Source organism: Hemiscyllium ocellatum, chromosome 4 (genome assembly GCF_020745735.1).
Source record: "Hemiscyllium ocellatum isolate sHemOce1 chromosome 4, sHemOce1.pat.X.cur, whole genome shotgun sequence".
NCBI classification, from domain to species: Eukaryota; Metazoa; Chordata; class Chondrichthyes; order Orectolobiformes; family Hemiscylliidae; genus Hemiscyllium; species Hemiscyllium ocellatum.
The window spans coordinates 109,546,377-109,568,660 of NC_083404.1; the positions used below are offsets into that span (position 1 = coordinate 109,546,377).

At 40.3% G+C, this 22,284-nt stretch overlaps 1 protein-coding gene across 2 annotated transcripts in view; it reads right to left on the reverse strand.

The window, feature by feature from the left end:
- The window catches only part of LOC132815066 (serine/threonine-protein kinase OSR1-like), a 186,076-nt gene that overhangs the window by 123,471 nt on the left and 40,321 nt on the right, over positions 1 to 22,284 (reverse strand). Inside the window, exons 1-2 of one of the 2 annotated variants that reach the window (XM_060823763.1) lie at positions 11,292 to 11,379; positions 8,596 to 8,651 (exon numbers count right to left, since the gene is read on the reverse strand). Coding sequence is in view for 1 of the 2 variants with exons in the window: in XM_060823762.1 (XP_060679745.1) it covers positions 11,292 to 11,404 (113 nt within the window). In the remaining variant the exon portion in view is untranslated. Of the gene's footprint in view, positions 1 to 8,595; positions 8,652 to 11,291; positions 11,405 to 22,284 lie in introns of those variants that run through there. The other variant, XM_060823762.1, reaches the window with a different exon arrangement.

Genomic DNA, 22,284 nt, shown 5'->3' on the forward strand with positions numbered 1-22,284 from the left:
AGGATACATTTGCTTAGCATGTCATCTGTGGCTTTGCAGTAATTCTTTAAGATTTGGTTTTATTCTTCATGAGACGTGGGCATTGTTAGCAGGCAGAATCAATGCTATTCCATCATCCAGAAGACAGTGGAGAAGTCCATTTGTACACTCAATGCTGTTAAGGAGATCGGTCTAGGGTTTCGATCCAAAAATCTGATTGAACAACAATGCTGCAAGTCAGGATTTATTGGAAGAGAGAGAGGGTGAGGACTATAAATAATTTAAATGCCTTCTGAAAAATCCAAGAACAAAGATCTACACAATAAAAAAAGGTTCTTTTGCAAAATAGGAACTCATGATTTCAGACTGACGTACAGGACAGGAAGATTAGTTGGCTGCCAGAAAACAGCAAGGACAAATGGCTCGGTGTTAAATTGGCAGCTAGTAACCAGAGGTTCCTCGGGGAGTCCATATTGAGCCCTCAACTTTTTACGATTGAGATCAATGACTTGCAAGAAGAAAGCGAAGGCACGGCTGCTATCTTTACAGGTGACAGAAATACAGGTTTGATCCTCTCTGCATCAGTCTGCACCCTTGTTAAGTGAAAGGCCAAATATCTGAGCCATGGAATATAATAATGGGAAAATGTGAAGTTGATTGCTATGGAATGAAATAGCAAAGTATTACTTAAAAATGGAGAACAACTTCTAAATTTCAAAGTACAGCTGGATCCAAGTGTTCTAATGCACGAGTCAGAAAAGGTTAGCAATACAGGCAAGCACGCAATCAGAAAAGTTAATGGAATGTCATCCTTTATTATAAGAGGAATTGAACATAGAAGTAATTATGTTATGCGGGAAAGATTATAATTCTGTTTTGGAGGCTCTCAGAATCCTTACAGAACAGAAAGCAGCCATGTGGCCCATCTGCACTGGAGGTGGGATCCTTAAATAACTCATTCATTTGAAGTATTAATCTAATAAACAGCCTCTGAACACCTCCAACGCATTTAAATCTACCCTTAAATAAGACCAAATGTGCACACAGCATTCAAAATGTTGTCTCATCAATGCCCAGTACAACTCAATACATAGAAATTCTTTCATAATAAAAGGCTACCAGCCCACTAATCTTCCTCATTATACACTGTACCACGCGCTAACCTTGCAATTGATGTACTAGAGCACTACCACATGCCATGAAACCCTCTTATAAAACATTTTTGAAAGACAGAAGCAGATAATTGTGTGTTAGGGAAGTGAATCACAGAATTGGGAAGGTGGAATTGAGAACACAAACAGACCAGCCATAACCTTATCAAATGGCGCAGCAACCTTGAATCACCAAATGTGCGGTTTCTACTCCTAACTTAGATGTTTGTATAACGCATAGCATGGAGAGAACTTGCAGATTGTGGCATTCTGCTGCAAATGCATTTCAAGGTGGTGGAGTTTGTAGATTCAGAAGGCTAAAAAAAAAAGGCTTGGCCACTTGTTGCAGAGCACCCTATAGATGGTATATATTGCTATTACATAGAACATAGCACAGTACAGACCAGGCCAAACTCAATCCCCCCACTAATGAAAACCAACACACCATACACCTTAACCTTATCAACTTGGGTGACAGCTTTCTGGGATCTATGAATGTGAACCCCAAGATCCTTCTGTTCCTCCATACTGCAAGAATCCTGTCTTTAGCCCTGTGATCTGAATTCAAATTCAACCTTACAAAATTAATCACTTCACACTTTTCCAGGTTGAACTCCACCAGCCACTTCTGAGCCCAAGTCTGCAGCCTATCAGTGTCCCGTTGCAACCTACACCAGCCCTACTACACATCACCCACAACTCCAACTTTTGTTGCTTCGACAAACTTACTAAGCCACCCTTCCACTTCCTCCGTCATTTACAAAAATCACAGAGCAAAGGGTCCTAGAACAGCTCCCTACAGAACACCTCTGGTCACCAAGCTCCAGGTTGAATACTTTTCATCTACCACCACCGAGTCTTCTATAGGCCAGTCAATTCTGTATCCAGACAGCCAAATTTCCCTGTATTCCATGCCTCCTTACTTTCTCAATGAGTCTACCACGGGGAACCTTATCAAACACCTTGCTAAATCATACACCACTCTACCTTCAATGTGTTTTGTTACATCCTCAATGTGAATTCAATAAGGCTTGCTAGGCATGACCTTTCAAAGCCATGCTGATTATCTCATCAAACTATGCTATTCCAAAAAAATGAAACCCTGTCTCTCAGGATCCTTGCCAAAACATTGCCCACCACCATAAAGCTGACAGGTATGGAACTCCCAGGGCTACCCCATATTCCATTTCTTAAACAAAGGGATAACATTCGCTACCCTCTAATCATCTACGACTCCAATGGACAGTGTGAATGCAAAGATCATGGTCAAAGGCCCAGCAATCTCTTCTCTTGCTTCTCGTCGTAACCTTGGGTATATCCTGTCTGACACAGGGGACTTCTATATCCTCACGATTTTCAAAATTTTCAGCATATCCTCCTTCTTAACATCAATCTGTTCAAGCACATCAACCGGTTTCATGCTGTCCTTACAAATGGCAAGGCTCCTCTCACTAGGGAATACTGAAGCAAAGTATTCACAAAGGGCTTCCCCTACTACCTCAGACTCCAGGCACAAGTCCGCTCCACTGATTGGCCCTACCCTCACTCTGGCCATCCTCTTATTCCTCAATTATAGAACGTCTTTGGATTTTCCTTAATCCTATCCGCCAAAGTTTTTCCATGCCTCTTTCTAGCTTTAAGTCCATTCTTCGGTTTCTTCCTGGCTACCTTGTAACCCTCAGCAAAAGTGAGGACTGCAGATGCTGGAGATTAGAGTCAAGGTTAGCGTGGTGCTGGAAGAGCACAGGTCAGGCAGCATCTGAGTAGGAAGGAATTCCTTCATTCCTGAAGAAGGGCTTTCGCTTGAAACGTCAATTTTCTTGCTCCTCGGATGCTGCCTGACCTGCTTTCTTTTCCAGCACCACTCTAACCTTGTAACTCTCTAGAGCCCGTCTGTTCCTTGCTTCTTCAACCTTAAGTAGGCTTCCTTCTTTCTCTTGAGGAGATGTTCCACATCTCTGGTCACCCAAAGTTCCTTCACCCTACCATTCCTTTCTTGCCTCAGTGGGACAAACCTATCCAGCACTCGCACCAAGTGCTCCTTAAACAATCCCCACATTTGTCATGCATTTCCCAAAGAACATCTGTTCCCAACTTATGCTCCATAGTTCCTGCCTAATAGCATTGTAATTCCCCTCCCTCAAATACCATACCGTCTGCTCCTAGCCCTCTCCATGAAGATAGTAAAGGTCAGGTAATTGTGATTATCACCAAAGTATTCTCCCACCCAGAGATCTGGCACCTGATCCAGTCTGTTGCCAACCAAATCTAATATGGCTTCCTCTCTTGTCGCCCTATCTACATATTAAGTCAGGAATCCTTCCTGGGCTGATAAAATCTGCTCCATCCAAACAAACAATGTGCTCTAAGACGGTTCCAATTAATATTAGGGAAGTTGAAGTCACCCATGACAACAACCCTGTTACTTCTGCACTTTTCCCAAAATCTATTTCTTCCGTGTCTCTGCTGCAACTGGGTGGCTATAGAAAATTCCCAGTAAAGAGGCTGCTCCTTTCCTGTTTCTGACTTCCATCCATACTGACTATGAAATTCCTTTTCTTTTCACTCAAAAACGGTGCAATTGGCTCCTTTATGATCTACTGACTTTATTTGAATGTGATAGAGTTGCATGCTAAAATGAAGAAAAATCCAAGTGAGTTAAAAGGAGTGGAACAGTTCACCCCTCCTCATCCGGTCATAACATTGCTACGAGCAGGGGGCCTTTTGCCATTAGGACATTAGTTGTATCAATGTTGAAAGGAAAGAATATTTAAGGACAGGGATCCAATTAAGGGGTTGCTTTTTGCTGAATGGTGTTCAGTTTCAAGTCCTTAGCAGAGTCATGAGCCTAGTTCAAACTAGCCGATTGGTGCATACAGATAAGTGAGTGAGAATAAACAAGCATCTCACGTCAAGATGTAGATATGCATAAATCCTATACAAAGTAATAACTGGGAACACAAAAGAAAAGGTGAACACTGGAAAATAAAACAATTACAACCAACATATGGATACATAGGAACCAAACATTCTACCTGCAATACTGAAAACAGTAATGTGCTGCATACAGAACAACAAATGACAATGTCTATCTGAACCAGTCACACAGTCAGCTAGTCATTTTCTGTATTTACTCATGACATGGGCGTTGCTGACTGGCCAGCATGTTTTGCCATCCCTAGGTGCCCTTGATAAGGTGGTGGTCAGCTACCTTCTTGATCCACTAAAGTCAATGTGCTGTGGGTTGATTCACAAGGCCCTTTAGGGAGGAAATTCCAGATGGTTAGTGGCTCAGAAGTAAATTTACTGGGGTGGTGGTGTTCCCATGTATTTGCTGTCCTTCCAGATGAAGTGATTATGGCTTTGAAAGGTGCTGTTGAAGGATATTTTGTGAATTTCTATAGCGCATCTTGCAGATAGCAGACACTGCTACTGCCACTACGATGGTGGAAGGAATAGAAGCTGGTGGATGTGGTGCCAATCAAGCGAAGTGCTTTGATCTGCATACTGTCAAACTTGTGTTGTTGGAGCTGCACCCATCCAAGCTAGTGGGGAGTATTCCATCATTTGTACCTTGTAGACAGTGGTGAACAGACTTTGGGGATTCAGATGAGGAGTTACTTGCCACAGTATTCCTGGCTTCTGACCTGCTCTTGTAACAATTACGTTTATGTGGCAAGTCTACTTCAGTTTCTGGTTAATGGTAATCTGAAGGATGCTGATAGTGGGGATTCATTGACCGCAACACCACTGAATGTCAAGGAGCCAGTTGTTAAGATTGTCTCTTCCTGGAGATGGTCATTGCCTGGCATTTGTGTGGCATGAATGTTACTTGTCACCTGTCAGCCCCAGCTCTTGTTGCATTTTAACATGGACTTATTCAGTACCTGAGGAATCATGAATGGTGAACATTGCACAATCATCAAACACTCCCACTTCTGAACTGAAGAAGAACATTAGGTCATAGGTCCAAGCATCTTCAACTGCTTAATCAATGTCACTAGCTTGAGGAACCCTAGAGAGATGTCCTGAAGCAGAGATGTCTGACCTCAAAACAACCACAACCATCTTCGTATGTGCCAGGTAAGACTCCAACCAGAGAGTCTGCCCCTGCTTTACTACTCTACGGATTCCAGCTTTACTGGGACTCCTTGATGCCACACTCAGTCAAATGCAACCTTGATATTAATGCCATCACTCTCACCTTACCCCTGGAATTCAGCTGTTTTGTCAATGCTTGAAACACTGCTGTCACAAGATCAGGATCAGTGTGACTCTAACAGAACTTAAACTGGAAGTCACTGTACAGATTATTGCTGAGCAGGTAGTGCTCACTGTTGATGACACCTTCTATCAATTTACTGATCATGGAGTGTATTGATGGGGCAGAAATTGGATGGGTTGGATTTGGCCTGCTTTGAATGTACACAATTGTCAAGTAGGTGGAGTTTTGTAAATGTACTAGAACATTCTTGCATTGTCAATAATACAATAGCTTGTCTCAAAATTAGCAACCCTGATTGGTAATGTTGAGGAGGCCTTGTGATGCAGTGAATATTGCGTTTGCTCCCAAGCCAGAACTTCTGCATTAGAGTTTGAAACTTGACAGTCAAGGGAGGCACTTTACATAACGCTAGCAAAGAGAACGATCATCAACCGGCACAAGTCACTTAAAAGCAGCAGGACAGATTCCTAGTCATCCATTTGAAGCCTCTATCATTCTATCAATAGCTCTAGATCATAACATGCAAGAGATGCTGCCACAACACTTCAAAAGGTCTTGCATAATCTGTCAAAATGGAGGGCATCATGACAAGCAAAAGCAGAGGTTTTTCCAACCATTTATTCTGAATCTCATGTGTGACACATCAAAATTGCAAAAAACACAATTAGTAGAGTTATGATTATTTTGATGCTGAACCAGAGCACCAGGAAAATGATCATTCTCCATATGTTGCAGAAATTAGGGAGAATAAACAGCATTTATTTTCATTTTTGTCATTCCCAAAACAGTAAGTGAACAAGGTAATGATCGAGAGACAGGCAGTCAGCATCACCAGGAGCAGATAAGGAAAGGATCTCTTAGCAAATGGACACAGACAGATTCATTTGAGCTGATTGCAAATGATTCTTACTCCACTATAGAGAAAGGACTTTTCTAGTAAACAGTTATAGCCTTTTCTGGCTTTATTTTTATTAGTCCATAAATGGACGGCAAAATTCGTTAACGTATATAGTAACATACTCACTACGTGAATAAATAATTAAAATTTCATTATGATTCAGGTAACGAGTCAAAGTTGTGGTACATGGGAGCTCCTGAATGCCATTGTAAAACAGGGAAAACACATCTGCACTAAATGCCTAAAGTTTAAGAAGCTTCTGCTCAGTTTGAGATGGAGAATAAACTACAGACACTGACAAGGTACCGAGATTCTTTATACCAAAAGAATCACACCACTTCGGTTGGGGACTTTTGATTTCTTCAATGATCAGGAATAGACAGGTGTGACTGAATGAAAGGCAGTAAAAAGGTCCCTAAAGAGCAATAGAGTCAGCCTTTGCAGTTGTCCAATAGATGAGATTCCCTCAAGCTTTTTGGTTGAAGGCAGTGGTTGCAGCATCATGATACAGAAAGCAATTCAACTGGTGGAAGGAATTTAGGAGTAGCATGGTGAAAGGGGCTGACATTCTCCTCTGCAATTAGGTAGTTTCCAAACTGTTGCCTAGTGCTCAAGTTCAGGACATGTTCTCTTAAAATAGTAATTTCAGCAACAAGGGTCAGAGAATGGCAGGGAGAGGAATAGCTAGAATAACAGATGAATATATCAAGGGTAGAGGTTACAAAGAGAACAAGAGACAAAACTAAAGTCTCTTTATCAGATGCATGTATCACCCAGAACAAACTAGCTAATAGTGTATGAAGTATGGGTGTACAATCTGATAACCATTGTTTCAGGAAACATGAATTTGGTCCCGAATATCATGGGGTATTTGAAATTTAACACAAATAGGAAGCTCAATAAAGTTGGAAGTTGAGCACAGTTAATCAAAGTTGATAACTTGAGCAACAAATATAAATTTGACTCCGTAGATATGGATGCAGAATCAGTTTGGATGGGTGTGAGAAATAGTAGAACACATAAGTCACTACTTGTCTACAAGAGCTTAAAAAGGTAATGAAAAGGAATGTCAAAATATTCAAGGAATGTTGAGTGCCTGATGATGAAGGGATGACAACAAATATTGTTGATTTTAATCTACATATAAAATCAGATTAACAGTAGTAGCGTGGATGAGAAATTCACAAGATGGTTTCTCAGAGGAGCAAGCAGATTATATTAGACCCAGTGTTGTGCCATATGACTGGATTTATATGACCTCGATTTTAGGCACCCCTAGGAAACAGCAACCACAACATGATTGATGATTACATGCAGTTTAAAAGGGAAAACGACTGGGTTAAAATGACAATTTTAAACATAAACAGAGACTCTGTTGACATTAAAGATGAGCTGGCTGAAATGAACAGGGACACTATGCTTGGGGATGGACTAACAGTGGCAACACTTGAGGGAACATTTCATAAGGGTTAGAATAGGTGTATCACTACTGTTGGAAGAATATTGCAGGAGGGGAAGCCCACAATTACTTAGAATATGTGTTTAATGGATTGCCTAAGGGTATGCAGGGAGAGGGGCAAAGAAAGAGATGACAACAAGGTGAACAGACATGGTCGTAGTTGTGGTGATAGCAGATGGAACACATGGTAGACTAGGAGAGAAAAGGGTTAAATGCATCTGCTTTTGCTCTAAAGGTAGATGGGATTATACTGAGTGCGCATGTGACTTAGACAATGATGTAATAGCACGAGGAGTACATGAGGAACAGGATGGCAGAGACTGAGAAAGATCAATCTTTTGTTTGTAGATAGTTAAAAGCCTCTAATGGCAGGCACAAACAGTGGTCTGGAAACCTAACTTATCCTGCTTGCAGAAAATAAAAAGCTATACTCTGGAAGGGAGTGTATTGTTGTGCAGTTAAAACAGTTTGCTTATCTGCACTGCATTACCTATGCACATCACATCTAGCTCATTTTCAATTCATTTGACCTTTCTTATCCTAAAAACCCTTGTTTTGATTAATTTATTCCTTGCTGTAAGAGATAAAAGAGGGATATCACTTTGCAATATTAAACTAATTCTAGTACAAAGTCAAAACACTCCAGATGCTGGAAATCAGAAATAAAAACAGAAAATGCTGAAATTAAGTCATCAGGTCTGGTAGCAGTTGTGGAGAGAGAAACAACTAAAGCTTCTGGTAACAACCTTTCATCAGAACTTCACATTAGTTCTAATGTTATGTCATACGTCATCTGTCTGTCTGTCTCACTTTCAATAGGTGCTGACTGACCTAAGTAGTTCCAGCATTTTTTGTTTTTTTATTATATAAAAATAATGGTTACTTGAATGTGGTGCTGGAGTGCGACTGCCACCTGAAGACCCAGATTCCAGTCAGCACCTTTGGAAGAAAGAGAGAAGAACTTGTATTTATTTAGCAGCTCTCAAGGCTCAAAAGGTCTCACATCCTTTTGAAGCGCAGTCATTTATATAGACATATGGTAACCATTTATATAGAGAAGTCCCACAAATCACACTGAAAAGAGCAACCAGTCAACCTGCTTTTAGTGGTGTCGGTCAAAAAAATGATTTTTGGTCATGGCACTAGGTTAGTTCAATATTATTCTTTAAAAATATTTTGAGAGATTATTTACATCCATGCAAACAATTGGACAGAATCATCAGTCAGAATTCAATCCAAAGAATAGCAATATTTATCACCAAAACACTCCTTGGTTACATTAAAAGCTCAACTGAGAGTATGTATGTCCATGAGTAGAATTTAAACTCTCAATCATGGAATCATTAGACCATAAATGGAGGGCACACACCAGGTCTCTGAAAAAGCTGCTCTGCTCTCTATCTCCCTGCAGCTTTGCAAAGCTTTTCTTCAGGTGATTCTTTGAAAGACCACAGGTTAATCTTCCTTCACCACACCCCTGGACAGTGAATTCTTAACTGTAAAGTCTTCCTGCACGTTACTTCTGGTTCTTCTGCCAATCACATTAAATAATAGCACTCTGGTTTTCCACCCTTTCATCAATGGTAACTGCTTCTCACTAACTGTTTTGTCCAAACTATTCAATTTTCATAAGTCTCATTTGACTTTAAGATGGGAATTAAATTGGTAAATCAGAGCAAGCATATGAAAGCCTTCAAAAGAATAAATTCTGATTATCTGCCCAGTCAATGAGTGTTTATTTTGCAACAAGCCAGAGTTAAAACAAGCAAAAAAAATCTGCAAATATTGAAAAATGTTGGACGTCTATACCATCATAATCAGCACTGGAAGCTTTTTTTTTTAAAAAGTCAATGTCATCCGTAGCTGGAAAGATGACTACAAGAATCGTTTCAATTCTTTGCTGCACTTCACTTTGTATCTTTGAACTCTACACTCGTCTAACAAAAGCCAAAGTAAATTGTTAGGAACAGCACTATCTTTCAATTCAGTACTTTCCAGATGTTCAACATTGACAGCAACAAGTCAATCTGTCACTACATTAACAGGTAAGGAAAATGACAAGTCTGGAAGCTTGGCTGTCATACTCATGGTTGGATTTTGGTAAAAGGTTTTCAAATGATTACCTTAACCACTTTTCTCCCCAGAGTTGCTGTGTGGCCTGCTGAGTATTTCCAATATTTTCCCAATTTGATTACAAATTTTCCAGCAGCCTCAGTATCTTTTTTATTAATCTTTAGCGGACCTTCTTACAGATGCCCAAAGATCAGTCTGGTGCATATCTGAAATTTCAAATTCTTCACAACACATCAACCTAAACTTCAAAAAATAAGTTCACACCCAAATTATCCATGGACAATGTGAACAGACACACCCTAAAAAAAAAAATCAGCAGAGCAACAAGTACTCTCTTGCATGCACTCCATCACGTAACAACAAATGGGGTTAGGTCAGCATTATTTCTCCCTCCCAGTTATCTCTCACAGCCCTAATATGTTAAGAACACATTATGAAAAAGTGATTCTGCTTGAATTTACACCATTCAGAATTTAAGGACATTAATTGTATCATCTTGGAAACTTCATAAGTTTGAAAAATGTATTCCTGTGCTACATGCATAATATGGACAACCAATTATTTCAGTACAAATTGTCTGGGTTTGTTCAAGTCTTGTGACATTTTTCTAAAATTCCTATTTTGCTCAATATGGCTGAGAAACAGAATTGTAATAAACTAATTACTTCATTATTCATGTAACTCCATACCCACAATCCTGTATATTTCTTTTTAAAAGCACACACTGGAAACCATAAATTTAAAATAAAAATATACCACAACGACTGATCTTCCAGTCATTCTAAAAAGAGTTCAGTTTCCTCACTTCTCTCCAAATACTGACAGTGCACAGTTATATTTTCAAAATGTTCTTCACCATACACATTCTAAAGTTTTTTTAAAATTACTGCTGTTTGTTTATAAAAACATCTGGCTCAAATTCATTCAGTTTGGGTGCCGGTTGCTGCAGTTGTGGGTATGATCACCAAGTTGGAAAGTTGATTTGCAGAAGAAGTTTTGTCCCCTGTCAAGGGAGCATCTTCAGTGCTTTGGAGCTTCCTGTGCACTGAAGATGTCACCTAGACAGGGAACGAAACATTTGCAAATCAACTTCCCAGTTCAGCAAACACCCACAGGATGTGGGCACTGCTGCATAGGTATTTGTTGCTCATTCTTAATTGTCCAAAGGGCAGTTAAGAGTCAACCACATAGTTATAAGTCTGGAGTCACATGTAAAGATGGACATGCAAGATAAACACGTAAGGATGGCAGTTTCCTTATTCCAGATGGATTTTTCTGACAATTGGCATTGGTTTCATGGCCATGAGACTCTTAATTCCAGACTTATTGAATTTAAATTCCACCACCTGGGTCCACAGATACCCGAACCTCTGTATTAACAGTTCGGAGATAATACCACTAGCCCATTGCCTCTCCCTATTTATTGACTACATTTACAAATTTTCAAGTGGTCAAGGACTATTCAGCCCTCCTTGTACTATATTGGTGCATGTTCCAGTGCATTACCAGGAGTTCGTCCATACTAGTCTGACATTTTTCCAGATTGATGCGTTTGATTGCAACTCGCTCTTTCTTCGGGATACAGTATGCAGCCTGAACCACAGCTGTAGCTCCAGAACCTGAAAGAGAAAACAAATCTTTTTAACAAAGGTACTAATTTTGGTGACAAACATGTCTGTATACGAGCATTCTTCTGCAAACATTAACGCTGAAAATACAGGTGACTATCAACAAATAACTCCTCCCTGCCCACATTCATTACTCCTAAAATTATGACAAATATCGGCAGTCAGTGCATTTAAAGAAAAAAAAACGCAGGGTAATTCAATCTTGGGATATGGGCGTCACTGGCAAATAGAGTATTCACTGCCCATTCACGAAGAGGTGGTGACAGGTCCTGCAGTCCATCTTTAAAAGGTCCTTCTGCAATCTATTAGTTAGGAAGTTCCAGGAATTTGACTGAGCACCACACAGAACATGGTGCACGTATCCAAATCTGGATCGTTCACGAGCCTTGAACAGCCCTGCAATTCTCATTTCTGCACTCTTCCAATAAATAGAAATACACAAAATGACAATGATTCTAGGAATAGACCATTTGACTCTTCAAGCCTGCTCTACCATTCAATGTGATCATGACTGATCATTCAATTAAGTACCCATTTCCACTTTCCCTCCGCTAGCTGGAAGAATCAAAGGCTCCAAGAACTATATCTAATTCCTTCATTTAATGTTTTGGTCTCAGCCTCTTTCTATGGCAGAGAATTCCACAGACTCTCACTGTGTAAAGAAATCTCTGATCAGTCCTAAATGACCTACTCCAGATCCTTAAAATTGGGAATTTTATAGGAATATCCTTCCTGTGTTTATCCTGCCTGGTATCATTAGCATTTAAAACGTTTTTAATATTTTCCCCTTATTATTCTAAACGTCAGTGAATATAGTACTAACTGATCTAGTCTCTCTTCATAAGTCAGTCTGATAAACCTTTGACGCACTCCCTCTATAGCCTGAGCATTTTTCCTCTGATAAGGGGATCAAAACTGCACATTATATTGCATTTGTGGTCTTATCAACGTCCTCTACAACTGCAAGGCATCTACATTGCTGTACTCAAATTGTTTATTTGAAAGGCCAACATACAGTGTACATTCTTCGCTGCCTGGTTGGTTTTCGTGACAGGTGTACAAGGACACCCAGGTCTCCCCCTTTTTCAACCTACTGTCAGATAATAATTATTTGGTTTTGGCAACCAAAAGGGCAGCTCAGTGGTTAGCATTGCTGCCTCACAGCACCAGGGTTCCAGGTTCGATTCCAGCCTCGGGCGACTGTCTGTGTGGAGTTTGCACATTCTCCGTGCGTCTGCGTAGGTTTTCTCTGGGTGCTCCGGTTTCCTCCCACAGTCCAAAGATGCGCAAGTCGGGTGAATTGGTCATGCTAAATTGCCCATAGTGTTAGGTACATAGTCAGAAGGGGGAAATGGGTCCGGGTGGGTTACTCTTCAGAGGCTCAACGTGGACTGGTTGGGCTGAAGGGCCCATTTCCACACTGTAGGGAATCTAATTAAATCTAAATCTCACAGTTACCCAATTATACATCATCTGTCCACTCATTCCACTGAGCTAAGGTCCAAGCACTGGCCGCTGCTATACCCAACTGTTCTTTGCCAGTTTATTCCTCACCTTGGTTTCCTGCCTGCCGAGCAGTTCTCTATACATGTTAACATATACCCCCAATCCCATGTGCTTTAACTTCATAGGGTCTTCTGTCAGCCTTATGAAAATGCAAGCAAACTAAATTCACTGGATCCCTCTTATCAGTTCTAGTATCTATGTCTTCTGAGTGGATCTGTCACGGATGATTTCCTTTTCAGAAATCCATGTTGACTCAGTCCAACTCTGCTACTATTTTCCAAGCACTCCGCTAGTGTATCTTTTACAACAGGCTGCAGCATTTTCTCTATCAATAACAGGGTAACCATAATAGAGAATATTATGGTTGATTGCAATAATGGGGTTACATTAGCTACCCTAACATTACCCACGGTTACTTTATAACCATGGAGTCTATATAAACGTGAAACTAACACATATAAACTAGCATCCACATCGAGGGCTCGCTTCCTTAAGTAATCAGATGTGAATTATTCAGCCTCGGGGATTTACCAGATTCAAGGAGTGCCGTATCGGAAAAGCACAGCTGGCCAAGCAGCATCCGAGAAGCAGGTGAATTGACGTTGAGCATGAATCCTTCGTCAAGCTTATGTTCAAAACATCAATTTGCCTGTTCCTCCCATGTTGCCTGACTGGCTATATTTTTCCAGTGCTACACTCAGACTCAGATCTCCAACACCTACAGTCCTCACTTTCTCCTTGGGGATTTATCAGCCTTTAATCCAATTTTTCTCAATACCATTCCTTACTAATATTGATTTCCATCAGTTCCTCTTTCTCAATAGGCCCTGCATTCCCCAATTTGGGTGTGTCCTCCTCTAAGGACAGAACCAAAATATGTATTTAATTGGCTTGCTATCTTTGTTCTCTCGTATAACTTCTCCTGTATCTGCCTATAAAAAGGGACCCATACTTGTCTTCATTAATGTTTTTCTAATTTTTGTTTACACACACAATCTTCTCAATCATTTATACCACTACCCGCAACCACACAGAGTTAGAGCTTGGGCTCTAGAATTTGCTCCCTCAACCCTTCTTGCCACTTTCAAGATGCCATTCAAATAAATTGTTTAGTTAAGCTGCTGATTAGCAAGTTTTGCGAAGATCTGCCGTTCAGGTTGAAGTTCTGGATGTCAGTTTGCACACTGAGCTGGAAAGTTTATTTCCAGACGTTTCGTCATCCTACTAGGTAACATCTTCAGTGGGACTCCAGGCAAAGCACTGCTGCTGATTTCCAGACATACAAATAGTAAGCAAGAATCAGCTGCAGTGTTTCGCCTGGAGGCTCACTGAAGATGTTTTGTCACCCTACTAGGTAACATCTGGAAACGAACCTTCCAGCTTAGTGAGCAAACCTGCATCCATAAGCTGTTGATTATCACAATTCACTGCACTAAATCTCATCTGTCACCTATCCACCAACTTGCCCATGTCCTTTTGGTGTTTCACATTCTCCATTCAGCTTATTTTTTCCCCCCCAAGTGTAGTTTCATCTGCAAACTTTGACATTGTATCCTTGCCCACTAAGATTGAGATAATTTATATATAAATCAGCAAAAACAAGTGTCCCAAAAGTGACTCGAGGAATTCCGTTACAAAACATTCTCCTCCAGCTCAAAAAGCATCCATTGACCAATACTGATTCTGATCACTCAGCCAAGTCTATAGCAATGTTGTTACTGTTCCTTTTATACCATGAGAACAAAGTATCTGGTGCCCTCAGCTTTATTAATAAAGGATATAGTGGTCATGGTAATGTGGAACTTCTGCAAGATTCTTGCTAGACAACAGCTGGAATATCATGTACAGCTGTGGATACATTGGTTCCAGGACTGAGAAACTACAGTTAAGACAACAGTAGTAGTAGGACTGTTCTCTTGGAGAGAAAGCCTGATTGAGGCAGGATAGAATAGTTAGGGAGAAATTGTTCCTTTTCATAAAAAGGAAGAATGAGAGTAAACAGATTTAACGTGATGCGCAAAAGTAGCAAGGGTAATGTAAAAGGAAAAAAACACTTCACACTAGGCCTGGAAATGTGAGGGAAGCAGGTTCCACTGAGACATTCAAATAACATCCATTATTTGGGTGGTGTGCAAAAGTTCTGGAAAAAAAGCAGAGTAGCACTAGGTAATGCTGCATGTTTGAAGAACCAGTAGTGGCATAATGGATTGAATGGCCTCCTTTTGTACCATAACAATTTTAAAAGTACAGATTTTGCTCTTCCAAAGAGGGTCTGGGAAACTGCATGGCTTTAAGTGAGAACTCCCCCCCCCCATACAGTACATTTGCATAAATGTATATAATGTAGTTATCCCACAAATATGAAGCTGAGCATATTACTCATTACATCAGCTTTCAGTCTCATCCCTCTACTTGCTTCAGGCTAGCTATTTAAAAATCACTATAGATGATCCCATTAATATGTGAACAGATTTCTTTTTCAAAACTAGTGATTTTAGTAAGATTATTATAATCTCTGTAAAAAGATCATTTCAAAAAAGTAAAGAATTTTCTTTTTGCTCTTTCTTCACCATTCTGGAAAATATTGCATCCCTACATTAGCACGTAGCCAAAGGGAGCCAAGTTTTCAGCATGTTGTAACAAAGGTGTGTACTTTATAACAACCGCAAAGAAGTGCAAAACTGAAGATCAAAAAAAGTTAAGCCCATATAGATTTTTAATTGGATGGCTTCTAATCTATGCCTATTTAATGAATGACTCAAAATTTCTATTTAACATTAAAATAAAAATATATGAAACGAGTTTCATCCTGCAGAAGAGATTCAGTAGGGCAGTGGACCAAGTCCTTCATAATACACTGGATCCAAACAAGTTCTTGGTATTACAGGATCCTTTGACTGGTTGTTATATAGCCTAGCTCATTGTTTAGCCTGACACTTGGGGCATGGCATCCTTCCCCTTAGTTTTAGATAATCATGCAAGTTAAAGCTATAATGAATAGTGGTGCCCCTGTCAGATAAGAGATGGACATGAAGGAACTGCTCAGCCCTTGATGTTGCCAAGCTTGTGTAGGTATTTTGTAGTTGTATTTATACTGGCAGTATATGTGGTTTAAAGGTGAAAGAGTAAGATTCACATGTTGAGCTAATTGTTGCAGCAATATATCTAGACTCAAATTAGTTCTCATAGATCCAGCAGGGTTGCAGGATTTGAGCCATACGGAGAGGTTGAATGGGCTGGGGCTGTTTTCCCTGGAGCGGAGGCAGAGGTAGAGGTGTGACCTAATAGAAGTTAATAAAATCATGGAGGTGCACAGATAGGGTAAATACACAAGGTGCTTTCCCTAGGGTGGGGGAGCCCAGAACTAGAGGACATAGGTTTAGGGTGAGATGGGAAGATTTAAACAGGGACCCAAGGACAACGTTTTCACACAGACAGTATTGAGTGTATGGAATGAGCTGCCAGAGGAAGTGGTGGAGGCTGGTACAATTGCAACATTTAAAAGGCATCTGGATTGGTATATGGGCTAAGAGCTGGAAAATGGGACGAGATGAGGTTATGATATCAGGTCGGCATGGACGAGTTGGACCGAATGGACGAGTTGGACCGAACGAACGGTCTGTTTCTGTGTTGTATATCTCTATGACTCTATCTCGGATCAGTTAAATTCCTCAATGTGACCCAAACATGATACAGTAAAAAGCTACAAGACAGAAATAATTTTATTGGTACGTGAGAATGTTTTTGTCTTTTTCTTGTCAGACGTACTTATTACCTACTTCTTAGGTCTTAGCTAGGAGTAATCTACGTCTAACAAAGGATGAAACATTCTGCTCAATTATCAGAAGAATTTTAGATGTATAATATAGAAAGTCAAATAGTTCCTACAACTGAACTCGTGAAGAAGAGAATAATGCAAGTGAATTATTCAACCTATGACAAGCAAATCTCAGGCCTCATTTGTCTGCTGGAATAGATGCGAAAGATCCTATGGCACTATTTCAAAGCAGGACCTGGCAGCTATTCCAGAGTATGGATTAATATTTATCCCTTGGTCAGCATCATCAAAACAGATTATCTGGCCATTGTCAACACACACAGCAAACTGCAACAAGCAGCAAATTGACTGACATTTTCTACATTGCAACAATGACTACACTTTCAAAATAATGCATTGGATATTTCAAAGCATTTTATTGCCAATGGTAAAACAAGCACTGTATAAACAGATTCAAATCTATTGTATGGGACATGAGTAGACCAGTGTCTGATGCAACAATTAGATCATGGCTCATAAGTATTTTAAACTTATTTCACCCACCTCTGTTTGATAACACTGCAATTCTTTAAAGACACATGGCAATCAACTGTCTATTGAGTGAGCGCTAAGGATTTCCATAACCTGTGAAGCAGCAGTTCCTAACATCTACCAGAATATCCGTGTTGCAATTTTCTTCAATTACCCTCTTATTCTGGTCTTTGTCTTGATTTAATTGTGCTGGAAAAACACAGCAGTTCAGGCAGCATCCGAGGAGCAGTAAAATCGATGTTTCGGGCAAAAGCCCTTCATCAGGAATCTGATCTTTGTGTCAGCCCTTATTTTACTTTGCTAAGCTATTTAGCTTCAATAAACATTAAATTTTTGAATTAACCCTTTATTAAATCATTTCTTCTTCTTGGGCTGTTTCTTACTCTCTTCTGGGAGAACTGTTGGAGTACAACAGCAGGGCCTGATCCTTACCTACCAGCGTTCACCTACTCCAAAAATAAAACACTCCAGTAACCTGCATTAGCAACCTTTGCAGATTTTTCACTTGTGCCCCCCCCCCCCCCCAAATAATCAATTCATTGTAGCACTCCACCATTGCCCCTGACTTAACAGAGTGGGACAGTACCTGACACTATTCCTTGCATGTTCCACATCACACTATATTTGTCTATTATACCACAAAGCTTACAACAATTCTCAGCTTTCCATAGCCTTTTTATATGAAGTTTCAAGTATCCATTTTCAGGTGATGCGACATTATAACATCTACATTACTACTTATCGTAATACATCATAGCCTATCCAAATTCAGCTGTCACTCAAGATTAGTATGTGAACCTTTTATTGTCCAATACTTGAATATAACATAGGTTTTGAACATGAAATCTTACCTGTTCTGTGCAAACTCTACATGCTATAGTTAAAGCAGTATGGGAAATTTACATTGGTGTTTTAATTAAAGTTCAACATCCTTAGATATACATTCCGTGATATCCCACACCTCTTAAATGCAGAATGCCATGGTGGCTTAGTGGTTAGCACAGCTGCCTCACAGCACCAGGGTCCCAGGTTTGATTCTAGCCTCAGGCGACTGTGTGTGGAGTTTGCACATTCTCCAAGTGTCTGTGTGGATTTTCTCCGAATGCTCCGGTTTCCTCCCACAGTCCAAAGATGCGCAGGTCAGGTAAATTGGGCATGCTAAATTGCCCAGAGTGTTAGGTGCATTAGTCAGAGGGTGGGTTACTCTTCGGAGGGTCAGTGTGAACCAGTTGGGCCGAAGGGCCTATTTCCATACTGTAGGTAATCTAATCTAATCATTCTCCTCCTCATTGATCTCAGAAGGCAATCCCACAATAGAGGAAGTAGCAGAATTAGGCACCATTTACACATGGCCTCATGACCCTGACTTTAAGTGCCCATCTGGTCAGCTAGGCATTTCTAGGTACTCCACATTAAAATCTCAGATCATAATGATAGAATACACTGGATGTTTTGTTTCTCTCCTAAACAAAACCACAATTAGTCAACAACACCGCAGCTAGAGATATTTCTTAAACTGACTAAAATAGAAATCGCTGTAGATTAATGAAAAATGTGAAACAAAATAGCACCACCCCCTTGAAATGATCTGAAGTTTGCAAGTGTTGCTTTCTCTGATCTTTCCACTCATCTTCCCAAAGATCCAAATATACCTCCTACATGCTCAACATTCAGAACATTAAAATAAAGACTTGTTTCAGTGACTTCAGCAGACATTCATTCATAAAATACAACTTTCATTTGAACAATAGAACTACTTCATTTCATAGTTCCAAAACAACATCCTATCATTTTCAAATTAGTGTCTCCACTGTGCCCATTTGTCGTATGGTTCATCAGATATTATTGGACGAGCAGAAATTTCCTCGAACTAAACATGGCATTTAGTCCCCAACATAAAGTCAGTTTTCTTAGCCACAAAATCTATCCTTCTCATCTGGTAACTGTCCAATGTAGATTCTTTACAAACTTGGTCTCAAGTGGCAACCCAGAGAAGGGCTTCTAAACACATGGGCCTGTCATGACCAAGAAAGCCTCTTTCAACTTCTATAACGTCACCAAACCCTGACTTGAGGACACCTATTACTGAAATCGCAACTTTTTTTTTAAAAAAAAGAACTACTTCAGGTTCCACCCATCTTCAAGGGGACAAACTCAAATCAATCAAAAACTCTGTTGCTCCTATACTAATTCACAAAAATGGATCAATGCATGTGCTTTCTGAAGTACACCATTTCCCAGTTTGGTAAAATCAAAATTGACCTCAATTTTTAAATCCTCCCCACTCACAATGGCCTCAACCCCATTCTCTTTAGCCTCAAGTTCAGAAGTCCATTTTTTGACTTATCAAGCATTTTTTCCATACTAAATCTACCCGCCACCCCCAAGTCCCATTCTATTACCAATGTTAAACATTTAGATAAATTCAGAGCTCTTAGGTTGAAAGTTCCTAATTTTGCTAGTCTCTCTCTCTCAGCATCTTAGGCACAAATTTCTTATCTGCACCATAGCAACTCAAATTTGAAGACACCACTTTTTTGTTCCTATATACTGGCTTAGTCTCTTTCTTGTTAAAAATTACATGAGGAAAATAAATTAATTCAGCTCTTATATCTCAAAACATCTTAAGCACACAGGCAAGAAATGAACAGGGCAGTTGGTCTTGATTCATAGAAAGTAAAAGAATTATTCTATATCTAACCAAATATTAGAAATCTTCTGAAACATAGCAAGAAAAAAAAGGACTAAGAAAAATAGTATCCTGGAAAAATTGATAGAAATGTACATTTCCCATTTATTGTACTTTCCTCTTGATTTTCAGCCATTAGAAATGGCCTACCAAGCCACTCAGCTATATCAAATCACTTCAAATACAAACAAAACAAAAAAAAATATAAAAATCGGGGGCTTGAAGTACTGTGACAATGTTTTACCTTTGAATGAGGTGGTCTGGGTTGACAGCCCAGAATCCAGTATCACCTGCTTTAAAGATGTGCAACAGCATCACTAAGGCAGTTGATTACAGGCCAGCCAGTATTAATTGAGGCACCAATAGGTACATGCTATTCAAATCAATCCTGCAAAGTCCTTTTCACTAACATCTGAAGTTAAAATTGAGCTAATATTGAAAGATTTGTCCCATTGACCTATTAGTCAATAGTTTGATATAGCCATATTCAAATCATCCATGACAACGATTGCTGAGGTGAGGTGCCGGAAGACTGGCAGTTGGCAAACGTGGTTCCACTGTTTAAGAAGGGCGGTAAAGACAAGCCAGGGAACTATACACCAGTGAGCCTGACCTCGGTGGTGGGCAAGTTGTTGGAGGGAATCCTGAGGGACAGGATGTACATGTATTTGGAAAGGCAACGACTGATTCAGGATAGTCAACATGGCTGTGTGTGTGGGAAATCATGTCTCACTAACTTGATTAAGTTTTTTGAAGAAGTAACAAAGATGATTGATGAGGGCAGAGCAGTAGATGTGATCAATATGGACTTCAGCAAGGCGTTCGACAAGGTTCCCCATGGGAGACTGATTAGCAAGATTAGGTCTCATGGAACACAGGAAGAATTAGCCATTTGGATACAGAACTGGTGCAAAGGTAGAAGACAGAGGGTGATGGTGAAAGGTTGTTTTTCAGACTGGAGGCCTGTGACCAGTGGAGTGCCACAAGGATCGGTGCTGGGCCCTCTACTTTTTGCCAATTGCATAAATGATTTAGAAGCGAGCTTGAGAGGTACAGTTAGTAAGTTTGCAGATGACACTAAAATTTGAGGTGAAGTGGACAGCGAAGAGGGTTACCTCAGATTACAACAGGATCTGGACCAGATGGGCCAATGGGCTAAGTGGTAGATGGAGTTTAATTCAGATAAATGCGAGGTGCTGCATTTTGGGAAAGCAAATCTTAGCAGGACTTATACACTTAATGGTAAGGTCCTTGGGAGTGTTGCTGAACAAAGAGACCTTGGAGTGCAGGTTCATAGCTACTTGAAAGTGGAGTCACAGGTAGATAGGATAGTGATTGCAGCTTTTGGTATGCTTTCCTTTATTGGTCAGAGTAAAGAGCACAGGAGTTGGGAGGTCATACTGCTGCTGTACAGAACATTGGTTAGGCATTGTTGGAATATTGCGTGCAATTCTGGTCTTCCTATCGGAAAGATGTTGTGAAACTTGAAAGGGTTCAGAAAAGATTTACAAGCATGTTGCCAGGGTTGGAGGATTTGAGCTATATAGGGAGAGGCTGAACAGACTGGGGCTGTTTTCCTTGGAGTGTCGGAGGCTGAGGGATGACCTTATAGAGGTTTACAAACTTATGAAGGGCATGGATAGGATAAATAGGTAAAGTCTTTTCCCTGAGGGCGGGGAGTCCAGAACTAGAGGGCATAGGTTTAGGGTGAGAGAGGGGAAAGATATAAAAGAGACCCAAGGGGCCACTTTTTCATCCAGAGGGTGGTACATGTATGGAATGAGGTGCCAGAGGATGTGGTGGAGGCTGGTGTAATTGCAACGTTTAAGAGGCATTTGGATGTGTATACGAATAGGAAGGGTTTGGAGCGATATGAGCCGGGTGCTGGCAGGTGGGACTAGATTGGGTTGGGATATCTGGTCGGCATGGACGGGTTGGACCGAAGGGTCTGGGTTTCCATGCTGTACATCTGACTCTATGACAGCCAATGTCCAAGACACCATCCCACCTGGCTATATCTTGCCCAATTGGAAGGGCAGACGTACCAGTGGTGGGAATGTCAGTGTCATGAACGAATTGCCTTGGCAGGTCTCAATACTGACTCCAAACTCAATGAAGTGTCAATGAATCAAAGCAAACACTAGTAAATTGATTGCCACCCAGCACCCTCCATTAATAGAACTAGGAGTTCTGGATAACACCAGTTACCAGAAGTACTAAATGTAGTTAAGGTACAGGACGTATTCAGGTTGAGAATTTCAATGTTCATCAAGTTTTAGGATGGAGTTAAAATTCCTGAAGGATTTGTTTGTTGAGGCCCAGTCTTACACAAATGGAGACTTATTTGCTCTCATCTACAGAGCAAAG